Source organism: Artemia franciscana, chromosome 2, assembly GCF_032884065.1.
Source record: "Artemia franciscana chromosome 2, ASM3288406v1, whole genome shotgun sequence".
Classification (NCBI taxonomy): domain Eukaryota; kingdom Metazoa; phylum Arthropoda; class Branchiopoda; order Anostraca; family Artemiidae; genus Artemia; species Artemia franciscana.
This window is the reverse complement of record NC_088864.1, coordinates 48,564,064-48,577,780: the sequence shown is the minus strand read 5'-3', so window position 1 is coordinate 48,577,780 and position 13,717 is coordinate 48,564,064. Positions and strand designations below refer to the sequence as shown.

General features: G+C 33.4%; 2 protein-coding genes and 1 long non-coding RNA gene across 8 annotated transcripts in view; 1 reads left to right on the top strand and 2 right to left on the bottom strand.

Annotated features, from left to right (window-relative positions):
• Positions 1-7,089, bottom strand: part of LOC136043009 (probable endonuclease 4) — an 87,798-nt gene extending 80,709 nt beyond the window's left edge. For 3 of the 6 annotated variants that reach the window (XM_065727897.1, XM_065727909.1, XM_065727901.1), the window contains exon 1: positions 6,788-6,839. In XM_065727897.1, the coding sequence (XP_065583969.1) occupies positions 6,788-6,824 (37 nt within the window). In that variant the 5' untranslated portion in view covers positions 6,825-6,839. Of the gene's footprint in view, positions 1-6,787; positions 6,840-6,962 lie in introns of those variants that run through there. The other 3 variants (XM_065727913.1, XM_065727921.1, XM_065727931.1) reach the window with 2 other exon arrangements.
• The window catches only part of LOC136043037 (protein bric-a-brac 2-like), a 150,836-nt gene that overhangs the window by 54,926 nt on the left and 82,193 nt on the right, over positions 1-13,717 (top strand). The window lies entirely within an intron of this gene.
• Positions 10,742-13,717, bottom strand: part of LOC136043049 (uncharacterized) — a 43,913-nt gene continuing 40,937 nt past the window's right edge. Inside the window, exon 2 of the long non-coding RNA XR_010621536.1 lies at positions 10,742-10,956. This is a non-coding gene — a long non-coding RNA (uncharacterized LOC136043049). The remainder of the gene's footprint in view (positions 10,957-13,717) is intronic.

Sequence of the window (13,717 nt, the reverse complement as noted above, 5' to 3'; positions counted from 1 at the left end):
TACCATTTCATCAAAGATTCTTTTGTGACTCGTGGCAAAGAATTTCATCTGAACACGTTTACATTCAGTGTAATTCTGAATATCAATGTAAAGATGTTTATTTAGACAACTGGACCCTGAGTTTAAATTTTGTTTTTCTTTGCAATTCTGTTTAGTCTTCAAATGTCTGAAAACATAAGAGAGTTAGATCGAAAAACTACTCTAAAATAAAAAAAAAGGGAAAGCAGGTTAGCTTAGGTCAGGCTACCCCCCCCCCCCCCAAACGAGCAAATGTGTGGCCTATATTTGTTTCTAAAGTAATAGATTTTCATCCTGTTTTGGTATTTTTCATTAGGAATTACCTAACTTCACTTCTTGAGTGTTGGTGGTATAATACATAAGTACCAATTAAAGGATTTGATCTTTTTGCCAGAAATCTTTATCATTTAAAAATTCATGGAATCTTGCTCCATTTGGTATGTAAAAATTAAGTACTTTCCTTAAATTTTCTTGAATACCTAGGCCTATCCCCACAACTGCTAATGGTTGAGTAATTATTAACCCTGTATGAAGGCTAATTCTGAGATAAAAACGATAGAATTGAAAAAATCATGGTAGAATAGGATTTGCCATACAAAATGTTTCCTAAATATAATCTTCTTACCATAAAAATTGCAGCCCCTCCCCTCTTAATGAGACAAAACTAAGCTATAGATTATATTCAAATTTGAGGAAAAGTTGATTAAGACAGAAGCAACACCAAAACATGATTCATAAAAAATTGTATATTATGGCCAAAAATATAAATTTAATTATAATTTCCAGGTTATTTTCTTGTATTACGTTCTGAAGTTTTATATTATTTTCAGACTTTTTTTTTACAAACGGTTAGTCTTTATTTCTTCCTCTGCTACTTGATGTCTGCGTTTGAAGATAGATGAAACAGTTCATGGTAAAGAACTGTAAATAACTTGACCCAACAGGAATCAAAGCTCTAAAAAAGAGCAGCTACAAAACAAAAAGAGCTGTTTTCATTTTTATATTCTTTTTTTTTTTACCAGGTGATGTATCTATTCTGAAATATCACTTTTCATGAGATGCATGTATCTCTTCTCTTCTGTAAGAAGAGATGTATCTCTTCTCATGCTGCTGTTTTTGAAAACTTGTTTAAACTGAAAGCTCATTTAGTTTTGATGCTGTTATACGAAAATTAACTTATAAGTCATTGTCATCCTTTGTCCTTGAGGACAAGTTTTTACTAACTCAACTTCTCTTCAACTGAAAGTGAATATTTGTCCAAGTCTTAAACAAATAGCCAAATTCTCTCAAAACTGTTCATTCACTATACCGAAAGAATCTTAAAAGGGCTATGAAAGGATGGGGGTTGGGTAGCTAAAGGAGGTAATGGGAAAGCTGAAATGGAGAAGATTAGTAGCCCAAGACAGCCACACTACAATGAAGTAGAAATTCTCAGTTTATTTTGGAGATTAGATTAGGGCAAAACTAATATCAAAACTTCATAATGCATATGACTGCCAGGCTGCCAATCAATCTTGTTCTCCCAGAAAATTAAATGGTGCTTTTTATAGTTTTAGTATAATGACCAATGATTATCAAGCATGCAGTTGGGTATGTACTATTTTTATACTACCAATGGCATTGGAGTGCACAACTCCATCCATAAAGTAACAGCACTACAGCAGTAAGCTAGATACAGTATAGTTCAGACTTTGAATACCCTACTCCACTAGTAGTATTATAGTAAATATGATACAGTACTTTTGATAAAATGGTACATATAAACTATGGAGTATGATATTTATGGCTAGTACATAGATTGCCACTGAATTAGATTACATTGTTAATTGTGATACAGGAAACTACTGATATTTCTAACTGCAAGCTATGCTAAGTTATGTTTGTTACTTTTTGCAAATTTTACATTTAAAAATACTTTTTGCTCAAAGCAAACCTGTCAAAACACAAGCTGTGATACTAAAGTGTTGGCAACTTTTGAAATTCTGCTACTGGCAGTTTTGAAACTTTTTCCTTCTGCAGTTTTGAAAGATATAATGCCAATTTGTACCTCAGACAAAGAATATCAAGTCCAAAAACCCTCAAACTAAGAAAATGGGCATTTTACTCTTGCATTTAGTGATTTCACTGGTGACAAAGTTGGTAAGTTGACTTAGTTCAAATCCAATTCAAGCATTCACAGTTTTTTCCCAATTCCTCCCCTAGTGGAGCTAGATGTAGCCACAGGCTATACACAAGAGTTTGCTAATTGGATTGCCTTTTTTTAAATCAGCTTTATTTGGTATTAATTAAAAAAACAAGTTTTTTTAATGAAAGTAAGGAGCAACATTAAAACTTGAAACAAACAGAAACTATTCCATATATGAAAGGGGCTATCCCCTCCTCAACACGCTGCTCTTTACACTAAAGTTTTTTATTGTTTTAAAAAGTAGAACTGTGGCAAAGAGTCAAACTTTAGCATAAAGAGCAGGGCATTGATGAGGGGAAAGTCCCTTTCATATACAGAATAATTTCTGTTTGTTTTAAGTTTTAATGTTGCTCCTTACTTTCAGGTAAAAAGACTTGCTTTTTTAAATTTAATTTCTGAACGTTTTGAATTCTGGCAGGCTTTGATTTTGGCTCATTGTACATGAATAATTCAAACATAATTTGCTTATTAATTTTGGCTTTTGTGGCAAAACGGCTTTCATAAAGTTTTGATCAGACAATTTTGAGAAAAAAGAGGTGGAGGAAGGGGCCTAGTTGCCATCTAATTTTTTTAGTCACTTAAAAAGGCTACTAGAACTTTTAATTTTTTTTACAAACGTTTTTATTAGTAATAAATATATATAACCAATAAATTAACTTACATAATGAACTTCTGTATTTGTATGTTTTTATTATGTATATAAGGGAGGTTTGCACCCTTGTCAATACCTTGCTCTTTATACTAAAGCTTGAATTTTGTTCCAATTCTTTAAGAATGACCCATGAATCATAAAAGCCATTTAATTAGAATAATTAGCTCTTTTGAAATTACTAAAAATACTTTAGTGTAAAGATTAAGGTATAGGAGGGGATGAACCCCCCTAATATACATAATAATTTCTATTTGTTTAAAGTTTTATGGAAAGTTCTACAGAAAGATCCTCCCATGTAGTCTCTGACTCAACCCCTCACCACCACTAAAATGGCCCCTAAAAACGTCTGCATTCTTCCCAATAACCAATTCTATCTGTAAACAATGGGCAAAGTTCATAACTTGCAGCCCTTCTCCCAGGGACTCTGGGGGATTTAGTTGTCCTCAAAGACACAGGTAATAGATTTTTCGACTATTCTGAACAAAATGACTATCTCAAAATTTTAATCCAGTGACTTTGGGAAAAAATGAGCTTGGGAGGGAGGCTAGTTGCCCTCCAATTTCTTTGGTCAATTAAAAAGGTCACTAGAACTTCTAATTTTTGTTATAATGAATCCTCTTGCAACATTCTAGGACCACTGGGTGAATACAATCTTCCCTGGAAAAAAAAAACATCCATGATGTATCTTCTGGCAAAAAAATGCAAAATACCACATTTTTACAGATAGGAGCTTGAAACCTCTATAGTAAGGTTCTCTGATATGCTGAATCCAATGATGTGATTTTCATTCAGATTCTATGGCTAATAGGTGGTTTTTCCCCTTTTTTCGAAAATAAGGCACATTTCATTGGGCTTGTAACTTTTGATGGATAAGACTAAACTTGATGAAACTTATATATTTAAAATCAGCATTAAATTCTAATTCTTTTGATGTATTTACCAGATATCTCCATTTTTTTGAGTGTTGGTTACTATTGAGCCATGTTGCTCCTTATTTACAGATTTGTTACCACAAACTGTTTGATTATGAACAAATTATTGATGAGAAACAAGTAAAAAAAACATCAATCCACAAAATCAGCAAACTATTGCATAGGGCTTAAGGCTGCCTCTGACCCTATTAAGAGGGATGGGGGAATAATAATGACAGTGATTATTGGATACCTGAAGCACAGGAGTGCATTTAAAGAAATGCTTAAAAATTCAGGAAACTGCTTTCAAATGATCATAAATGCTTACATATCTTATTCCTAAGGTGCATTACCTCACTTTACCTTTACCCTATCTGATGGATAAATATACAGCCCACTATATATTTTCCCATTAAATCTCAAAATATGCCACTTTTTACTTTGCTGCTTGAGCAGCATTCCCATCATAAAATATCAATGTTTGATGTTTGCCATTGTAAACATCACCTAGTAAATTTGTAGTTTAAGACCCCTTCTAAAGGAAACATGGTAACAAAATAAAGTAGTACTATTACTTTCCTTATTTCACGCTCTTTCCAAATACCATGATTGTTTTTCTAAAAATATACAATACCCTCCACCTAATCATTGATGGTTCCAGATATAGCCCTAAATAATATTTTTACTGTTGTTTTTATCTTATAATGAATCATGTCTTCTTTGTTAATTGGTTTCTTGCATTCTTGACCTATATAAAACATTCAACCTAATTGACCTATGTAAAATACCTTACTATTATACAGTAAGACTTCCACATTTTTAATGTTTGATTTTAGTTTTGTATATATCCTGGGACTGTATTTAGGACTACCAGGGGGGGGGGTCATTGTCAGAAAAGCAACCATGGCATTGGAGATAACATAAAAAAAGTCATCTAATTGTACTGCTCTTTTTTATTAGCATGTTTCCTTAATGGTGGTGAATATTTAGTGGTTGTCTGCTTCTGAAAGAAATATGATTAACAAATAAATGAAATAGGCTATCATTATATTCCTAGCATTATGCTCTTTGCAAATGTCATGGTTTCTTTTCTGACAATGCACCCAGCCTTCTCCTCTCTTGACAGTTCCATATAGTCTTGATAATGAAATTATATGTTAATTGAATCCTGTGATACATCATAGGCTGTTTGCTAAAATAGATTTCTGAAGTCTTGGCTCAATGATATTTAGTTTTGCCACTGATTGACTGCAAAAGCCTATTGAGTAAAAATAAATATATTTCAACTGATTCTAAAAGTGGAAGCAAACATGATAATATGATTAGATTAATATAAATGTGTTGTATATTATAAAGTAAGAATTTCATTGTTTTAGTGTTCCCTTTCAGTTTTTTATAAATTCCTAAGGCTATATCTGGGATACTCAAGGTGGGAGGGTGGTATACATTGTCCAAAAGCAATAATGATATTTGAAAAAAGCATTAAATAGAGATTCTTATGGTACTACTTTATTTATTTATCACTTTCTCTTCAGATATGGTCAGCCACTAAATATTTACCAAAGTGGCTGTGTACTACATGTTTACTAGGCTAGTAATAATATTTGAAAAGAGCATTAAAAGAGAAACTGAATGGTATATATTTTTTTTTTGGTCAATGTTCCTATTACCTGAACAATTGTTTAGGGTCATGAAACTATTGTTAATAGATACATTTTGACTTTTATAACATCTTTTCTCTCTTGCAAAACTACTGCAAACTCACTATTATGGAGTTATTCTGGCCCAAATATCCTGTATTTACACATATAGAATTGTATTCATTTCTAGTTTTGTTGATTGGATATTTGAAATTGCAAATCTGTAATAGTTTAGAAACAAATTTGGGGTATATATTTGCACATCAGGGGGGTGAGGGTAAAGCATAACATATATTAAATATGTAGACTAACCATTGCTGTATTTAATATATGCTATGCTTTACCCTCTCCCCCAATGTGCAAATATATAATAACTCCATAACAGTGAGTTTGCAGTATTTTTGAAAAGAGAAAAGATGTTCAAAAAGTCAAAATATATCTATTAACAATAGTTTCATGACCCTAAATAATTGTTCAGGTAATAGGAACATTGACCTTTTTTTCTAGCCTAAGCTTATCTGATGTCTCTCATAAGTAATATTAGCCAATTACAATTTGGTTACACATTTAAAAACTTTGATAAGCAATTACTCTTTTAGACAATAGTACTAATTTAGCAGTAAGTCTCTTATCAAGAAAACAGTATAAAAATTCTGAAAACTACTTTTAAAATTCTAATCACATTGACCCCCCCCCCCCCAATGGTCAAATGCATAGCCAAAATTATAGGTAGGTCATTTTTTATGAGGTTACTGACAAGATAGCTAAGAAATAGACATAACTTTAAAATTTCATTCTCAATCCAAATGTAAAATTCATTTTTGCTAGAAATAAAATTTACAATCACTTGTCTCTTATGTCTTAATATATAGGCTACCCTGAGTGTTATACATGCATCGAATTCTCTGTAAGTCATTCAATTTGACAGTTTGTCAAAATAATGGAAAATTCATTGTATATAGGCCTATAGCCTACAACTCAGGGTAAGCTATAGCCTATATTTGGGTGTTAGGGAGGATTCATTTCTGAAGGAAATGAATGTCATATTTGGATTAGTAATGAAATTTTGATTCTAAATAGCCTATGTTTGTTTCTTAGGTATCTCATTAGTGAGGTAATTAGAAAATTTGCCATGAGGGGAGGGCTGAAGTAAAGTGATATGCTTTCAGGAATAATACAATTAAATATTTAAAAGAATTTGCAGTTTTTAGAATTTTATAGCCTTTTCTTCTGGAGCAGCCAAAATCTATAGGCTAGCCTACTGAGACAATTTTTTTTAATAGGCTATTGTAAATAAATATTATACCAAGGTGATCAAAAATTTTCCAAAACAGTTCAAGATCCAACTCAAATACTGAAATGCTCTGAAAATCTCACTGACATAGCTCAACTACTTGGCCACAAAATATTAAAGACATTGTTTCCAGGAACCAATTGTTTATCCTACATTCAATGGTCAATAAGCACTGATCTACTCAAGCCTGTTGCTTTACATTATGCATCCAAATAAAAGGATTTCCTATATTACAAAAGAAACCCAAAAGGCAACACATCACCTTTTCCTACTTTTGCCCAAATGTCATCACACCATATTTTGCAAGCTTCTATCACGTATTTTTAATTTAAATTTTCGGCTTTTATGATTTCTTAACTGCCAGACGCATTTCACACCGATTTCAGCAGTTCATTGGAAAGACAAACGCGGTACAAAAACCTTTGCGCAAATTTTGCGCAAACATCTTGGACAACAATAGTCAATCGCAGTCTATTGATAGTTGTATCATTGATTTCAACTCATTTCTTTTGATTTTCCTGATCAAAAGAAGAGGATTGATGTTTCAGAGTATTTTCTTCTTTCTTTTTTTTGATGACCACGATGAAATTCGGTTCTGTTTTGTAAATCGGCAACAAAACTAAAAAATTTTTAAGCTCAAATTTCTGACATTTTCTTTGCAATTCGGTGCTGATTCAACAAATCGGTGCCGAAAAACTTTGGTGTATCTAGCCCTGTAAGATATTTGAGACACAGTCCACACTTACGACTTCCCTGATATTATTTATGGTGCCCCTCTCGATACGGGGCCAAATTTTAAATAAGAAAGCTCCCTATATTTTTAAACGAAGAAATTTAAATCATTCCATAGGACGTTTTCTAGCCCATATTGTACGCATTTAAGTTTTTCCTTAAAGCTAATCTTTGTAAGTTTGAGGATACTTGGCGCATTAAAGCGATATGTTATATGCAAAAGGTTTTTGTGCAGCAAAATTAGCTACAAAAATTAAAACAATGAATACAATTTTTTTTTTGTCATGGAATAAGAAAAATTATTGGAAGATTTTAAAAATATTCCTCCTAAAAATATATACTTGCAATTATGTGTAATTTGGCTTATTAAAAAGTATAAGCATCCACTACAATCGGGTATCGAAATGAATAAGATTAAAAAAAAACTTGCGCCTTTACTTTGACGAAGGTTTATTTGTTTTTTTTGCACAAAAATATAACCATAATTAGGTAATTCCTAGAAATTTCTTTCAGTAATTTATTGTTTCGCTTGTTTATTTTTAAATGGAAATTCAGCTTTTCCATTTGAATATATGGAGGAGAAACTTTCAACTGTTACGACGCTCTTTTATATATAAGTGCTTTCCATAAAAGGACTACCACTCTCAAAAGAAATATAACGAGAATAGACACACTACTTTAAGGCATAACTATCTCATCCAAGAACTAACACAATTGTGGATGGTCCTCCTCCTTCCCAATCAATTCAAAATTTCTTTCTTCATACTCTCCAAAGAAGCCCAAAGTTTTTGGGCTTTGGGGACGAACTTTTTTGGAGACAAACTGCTTTTCGTTTGACCCTAGATGATTCACCGAAAAATAATGTGTTCGACGATTTTTCATCCTTCATCTGCAAAATGTTTTCCAGCCATTTAAATTTTTCTCTCATTATAGTCCATCAAAGTGGGATAAAACCATGTTTTTCGTGCAGCTTACCGTTAAAACACGGTCTGTCAAACGGGAAGCCAAAAGCATCTGCAGATAATTTCTATTGGAAACATCAAACAATTACGCCTTCATCTTCCGAAGTACCAGTATTTCAGAACCATACTTGATCAGAGTCATCACCGTAGCTTCCGATATTCTAATCTTAGTTGACAGACTTAACTTGCTATTCTTTCAAACTTATCTCAATTGTAGAAAAGCACCCTTGCCCTTGGCCATTCTACCGTTAATATTTTCACTGCATCCACTATCTTTGCTAATAAAATTAGCCAGGTAATTGAAACTATCCACTTTATCGATATTATCGCTATCCAAAATAACATTTCAACTTCATTAATTTCTGTTCTAAGTTACTTGGTTTCCTTAACGTAAGCCTATTGTTGCGCTCTGGACCCTCAAAACCCAAACAAAATAACTATTTTGTTGACATCTTTCATCTAGGACACTCAAACCATTAGCGCCAGTACTTTTCCATGTGGTACAACGCCCTCCCATAGCCTTTGCCGTGTTCGTTTGGACAAAAATATCAAAATGATCGACATAAATAGGATGAAATGCAACCCTACTTAAATCTCTATTCAATACAAAACCAGCTGCTAATCTCATTTTCTGCCTTAACCACATCAATGTCCTTATCTTGTATAACACTAATCACTTTAAAGTGCTTGTCCGATATACCAAACAAGGATAGGACCTTCACTAAACCTCTTCTATCGGCTGAATCAAACATTTTTAATAATCTGTAATACTGAGCACTAAAAGAATTTTATGACTCAGGCACTTTTCAATTATTAATCAAAGGCCGTTTTTATAATCTGTAATACCGAGCACTAAAAGAATTTTATGACTCAGGCACTTTTCAATTATTAATCAAAGGGTGAAATTTTTTTTTGGGTGCATCCTTTCCCTGCCGGTAACCCTCAAAAAATCATATTTATATATATATATTTATATATATATATATATATATATATATATATATATATATATATATATATATATATATATATATATATATATATATATATATATATATATATATATATCATATATATATATAAGGATTTATGACACCTCTTCCCTCTTCTGCCCATACAGAACACAAAATCAAAACTCATATTTTAGTAGAATTATATATAAAACTCGGATGATACACAAACTCATACTCTACAACCCGTCATACACTTACCTAATCATAAACACGAGCCATTTTCTCTTTTAACCGCTTACAATCATGTTACGTTCACTCCATCTCCAGAATATTCTTTAAAGCAATTACGCCACAAGGAAGCAAGGAATTGGATCAAACTAAATGACAGACATTACAGCTGTTTAAGCAATTTTCATGACTTATATTTCTAATCCCTAAACTAAGACTTTACTTTCAAAGATTCCATCTGGCCAAATGACTTGAAAATTATAGTAGATAGCTTTTTTCCCGTTACAGATTTGTTCTATGCTATATCCTGGCATACAAGACTTACTAGATACCACAAAACTATAATTTCCCACAAGTTGGTTACCCAGATAGGTACGACCAGCTCTCCAAAAAGCCTATCTTCATTCGAAAGTCTATCGCCAGCTAAATCACCTTTTCGTATGGATTTTCTTTCAGTACCTCAATTAAATACCTTGAAGACAAATTATAATAATCTTCAAAATTTTCCTGCAGACTAACTGTGATAGTGAAGCATTATATTAGTATTGCAAAGGGTCTTTAAACTTCAATAAGATTTGAGACGGGGAGGGAGACAGAGGAGCATTTGCCCCTTCCTAGATTTGATGCCCTCACCCTAGATTTTGAAAATGCTTTTTGGCATTTCTACTGAAAAAATTGGAAAAAACCACAAATTTTGCTCCCCCATAGATTTTGACAAAAGACATTTAGCCCCTAATAGCTTTCGTGAATTGATACCATTTTATTTGCAAGGGAAGTCCCATAGCAGAGGGTACTGGTTCTACCGGGTTTTATTGGAAGGTAAAAAAAAACATGACCTCACCTGGTCAGAAGCACATCTTTCTAGGAATAAAGCTTTAGCAAGAAATGCTTGAAGACTTTTCATCTTAATTAACAGTACTAGAGATACTTTATGCTAACGTTGCGTTGTGCCCTTAGCCCTTAATAGTATTTGCAAGGTTAGTCAAAGTATTGATTTCATTGAAAAGTTTTATTTGAAATATTACCCAATGAGTATGTGCAACTGGTATGAACTACCCATACCCTTTGGTAATACCTTTGATAGTAGTTATTTGTTTGTTGCACTTCTTGCGACTTACTCTTTTCACCAGGAACTGTTGGACAAAGTAAGTAATAAGAAAAGGATCTTTCGAAGTTCTAAATTTGTAACAAACTAACATTCATTTCTTATAAAAACTTTCTTAAGCAATACACCATTGATCACAGTAATTCCAGAAATAATTTAAAAACAAAATAGAGCCATAAAATTAAAATTTGAAGATGATGCTGAAGAAAATCACTGTTCGTATATTTCCATTATGATCTCTTTCACTGTTTCATCAGCAATGTAGCGTCACATCACCTAGAAGAGAACTACTTTACATTTGACTATTTGTTGCCTAAATTTAAAATATTCTATTGATTTTAATACTTCTAAGAAGCCAGTACTTAGAGGGGGGATTGAGAGCCAATAAGACATCCCAAAAAATTACTTTTCTGGGTGGGAGGGGGGTTTGAGTCACCACAGAAACAGCTTGAAAGGGTTTTCAGAGAGTTGGACGATGTCTAGATATTTCTGTATATTAATATTTTAACTGTTTCTAATCATTATGCGATACATAAAGGTGGACATGTAAATGTAGTGACAATAATAATGTCTTCTGTTGCTCACCCGGCTGGCAGCAAAATTATACCAATCTCTTGGGTATTTTGCCTTCAATTTTGAAAAATAAGTCAAAAGTTTTGAACGTTAGAAGATAGTGATGCAACGGCGGTTACAGCCTGATTAATCAGTTGTTTGGTTTTCATTGTTAAGTAAAATAGTTTTCATTTTCAAGATACTTAGCAGATTTTATTCGAAGTAATAAATCTAGATAAACATGGCTTGCTTACTCGACTTAAACCTTTTTCTTGACAGCGTCACCTCCGTGGAGGGAACTGGACGTTAGCGCTGTTATTCGTTCCCAGAGTGGTCTGCCCTGGGAGAGGGCCTGGGCTTCATTGGGGTCGATACTCCTGGTAGTATGCTGACCGCTGATGATGTCCACTCACCTAGATTGAAGCTTTTGTGGGGTTGCTAATTTGGGGTTTGTGAATGTTATTCTCGGGAGGCGGCCGAAAACAGCATTCACATTTGCCACTCTACCTGATATCTCTGCATCTAGATAGCCACTTGGGTAGATAATCAAGAAGTATTTCAGCTTCCTGGCCAAACAATTCTATAGATGTCAGGAGGCTGGATAGTGCCTTGTCCACAGGTATTGTTTTGATATCAGAGGATTTTATTTTTAAATCGACCTCTTTCGCAGCAGCCACTAGCGTTTTCAGGACAGTTTCGAGCCCAATGGGACTTTCGCATACTGTTGCTATGTCGTCAGTAAAGCTGACACCAAGCAGAAGTCTTTCAGCAAAAGCAATACAAAATGGTGTTACTAGCAGTATTTTGATGAAAACTTTGTGTGTTGAAGAGTTCGGGTGCAGTAGCACACCCTTGCCGAACACCATTCCTAATTTGAAATCATGAGGGAAGCTGACCGTTTGCAATAACAACGCTTTCCGTGTTATTGAACTCTTTAAACAGATTAGCATTATTTGGGGCACTTAAAATACTGAATCAGCTACACTGACAGTGTTGAAGACAGATCAAAAACCGATTGATAAAAAAGAAAATTATTTTTTCTTGAAGAATATATATTTAAATTGTTCATTAACACAAAATTGGGTTTATATGAGTGAGCATTTATTTAAACAAATATACAATTACAACAGAACGTTAAAAGGCCTTTTTTTATAAAACGATATAAAAAAATACGTCTATGTTCAAGAATTTTTTATTTTCGTTGAGATGATTTTGTTTCATTTGATTCTTCGTCAACAGTAAAGAAAAAACATGGATCAGGTTGAAATTACTTCAGCTTGTATGATTCAGCTGATTTTAGGTTTTTGCACCACCCTAGATTTTGAAAAAATACGTTCTTATTTGGTATTTTCGTTAAAAAAGAAATTAAAAAAAAAATAATTCACTTGAATGATTCGAAATGAAATTGCTGTTTTACTAATGTTAAATATAAACCTTGGTCCTCTTTAAATAGTTGGAAACTTTGTTAAATTTATGGAAATGGAGAAAAAAGTGTTTCAAATTTTTTCAAAAGCTAGTGGGGAATCCTTATGAACTTTCTGACAAATTTGTGGAATTTAACGTTGTCGCGTGAGTGGCCTACAGCTAGGTTCTTAAGAGCCATGGTGGTGAACGTATGAGTCGACATGAATCAGGACTGTGGCGGGACACCATCATCTGCAGTTTCATATGATTTTTCAGTATTCCGAACAGTTAAAACGTGTTCAGCTAAAGATAATGAGATTTATTAATCATACAAAAAATTCACAAACGTCAAATATTCTGCCCCTCCCCTCCCCCGCAAGGCCTAAAAAGCAGGGAATGCAGGGAGAAGGAAAAGAAAAACAAAAGACAAAAAAGGAGATAAAAGCGAAAAAGGAGAAAAATAAAACACGCACACACTAAAAAGAAAAGCATCAGTAAGGAGCCAAATGAATTCTAATTGAAAACCAAGCTGGAGAAAAGTGCTTTGCTCGAGGAAAATAATATTTCGTAGAGCATAAATACAAAACCGAATAAATTCCACCACTGCACGTCACAGACAGAGTGGTCAGGTGAGGCGCATTTGTGCATTTGGTCTTTTTTTTATGGGACTGCGCACTGAGTTTTTCAAACCGGCGCATTTTTTTTGGGGGGGGGGATTGTTAATTCAGCACATTTAAAAAAAAAACGAGCTTTCGGTGCATTTTCACTTTTATGGCGGCAACCCTTTAACCAGACACATGGCGACTCTGGTCATTGACACTACTCCTGCTACTGCTATTTCAAATAGCTGAATTGTCGATTTTAGAACTGCAATTGGTACTTGTCGGCTACTGGATACACATTAAAGAATTACACTTAGGCTAGATCTCAGATAACGGTTTCATAGCTACAAAAACAAGTGACGGACGATATGATGCATTGCACTTAGACAAAATTCATTGGACTTGTATAATTTGGGCTATATATTTGCACATTAGGAGGGGGTAGGTTAGGTTACGGTAGGTTGGTTTAAGTTAGGTTT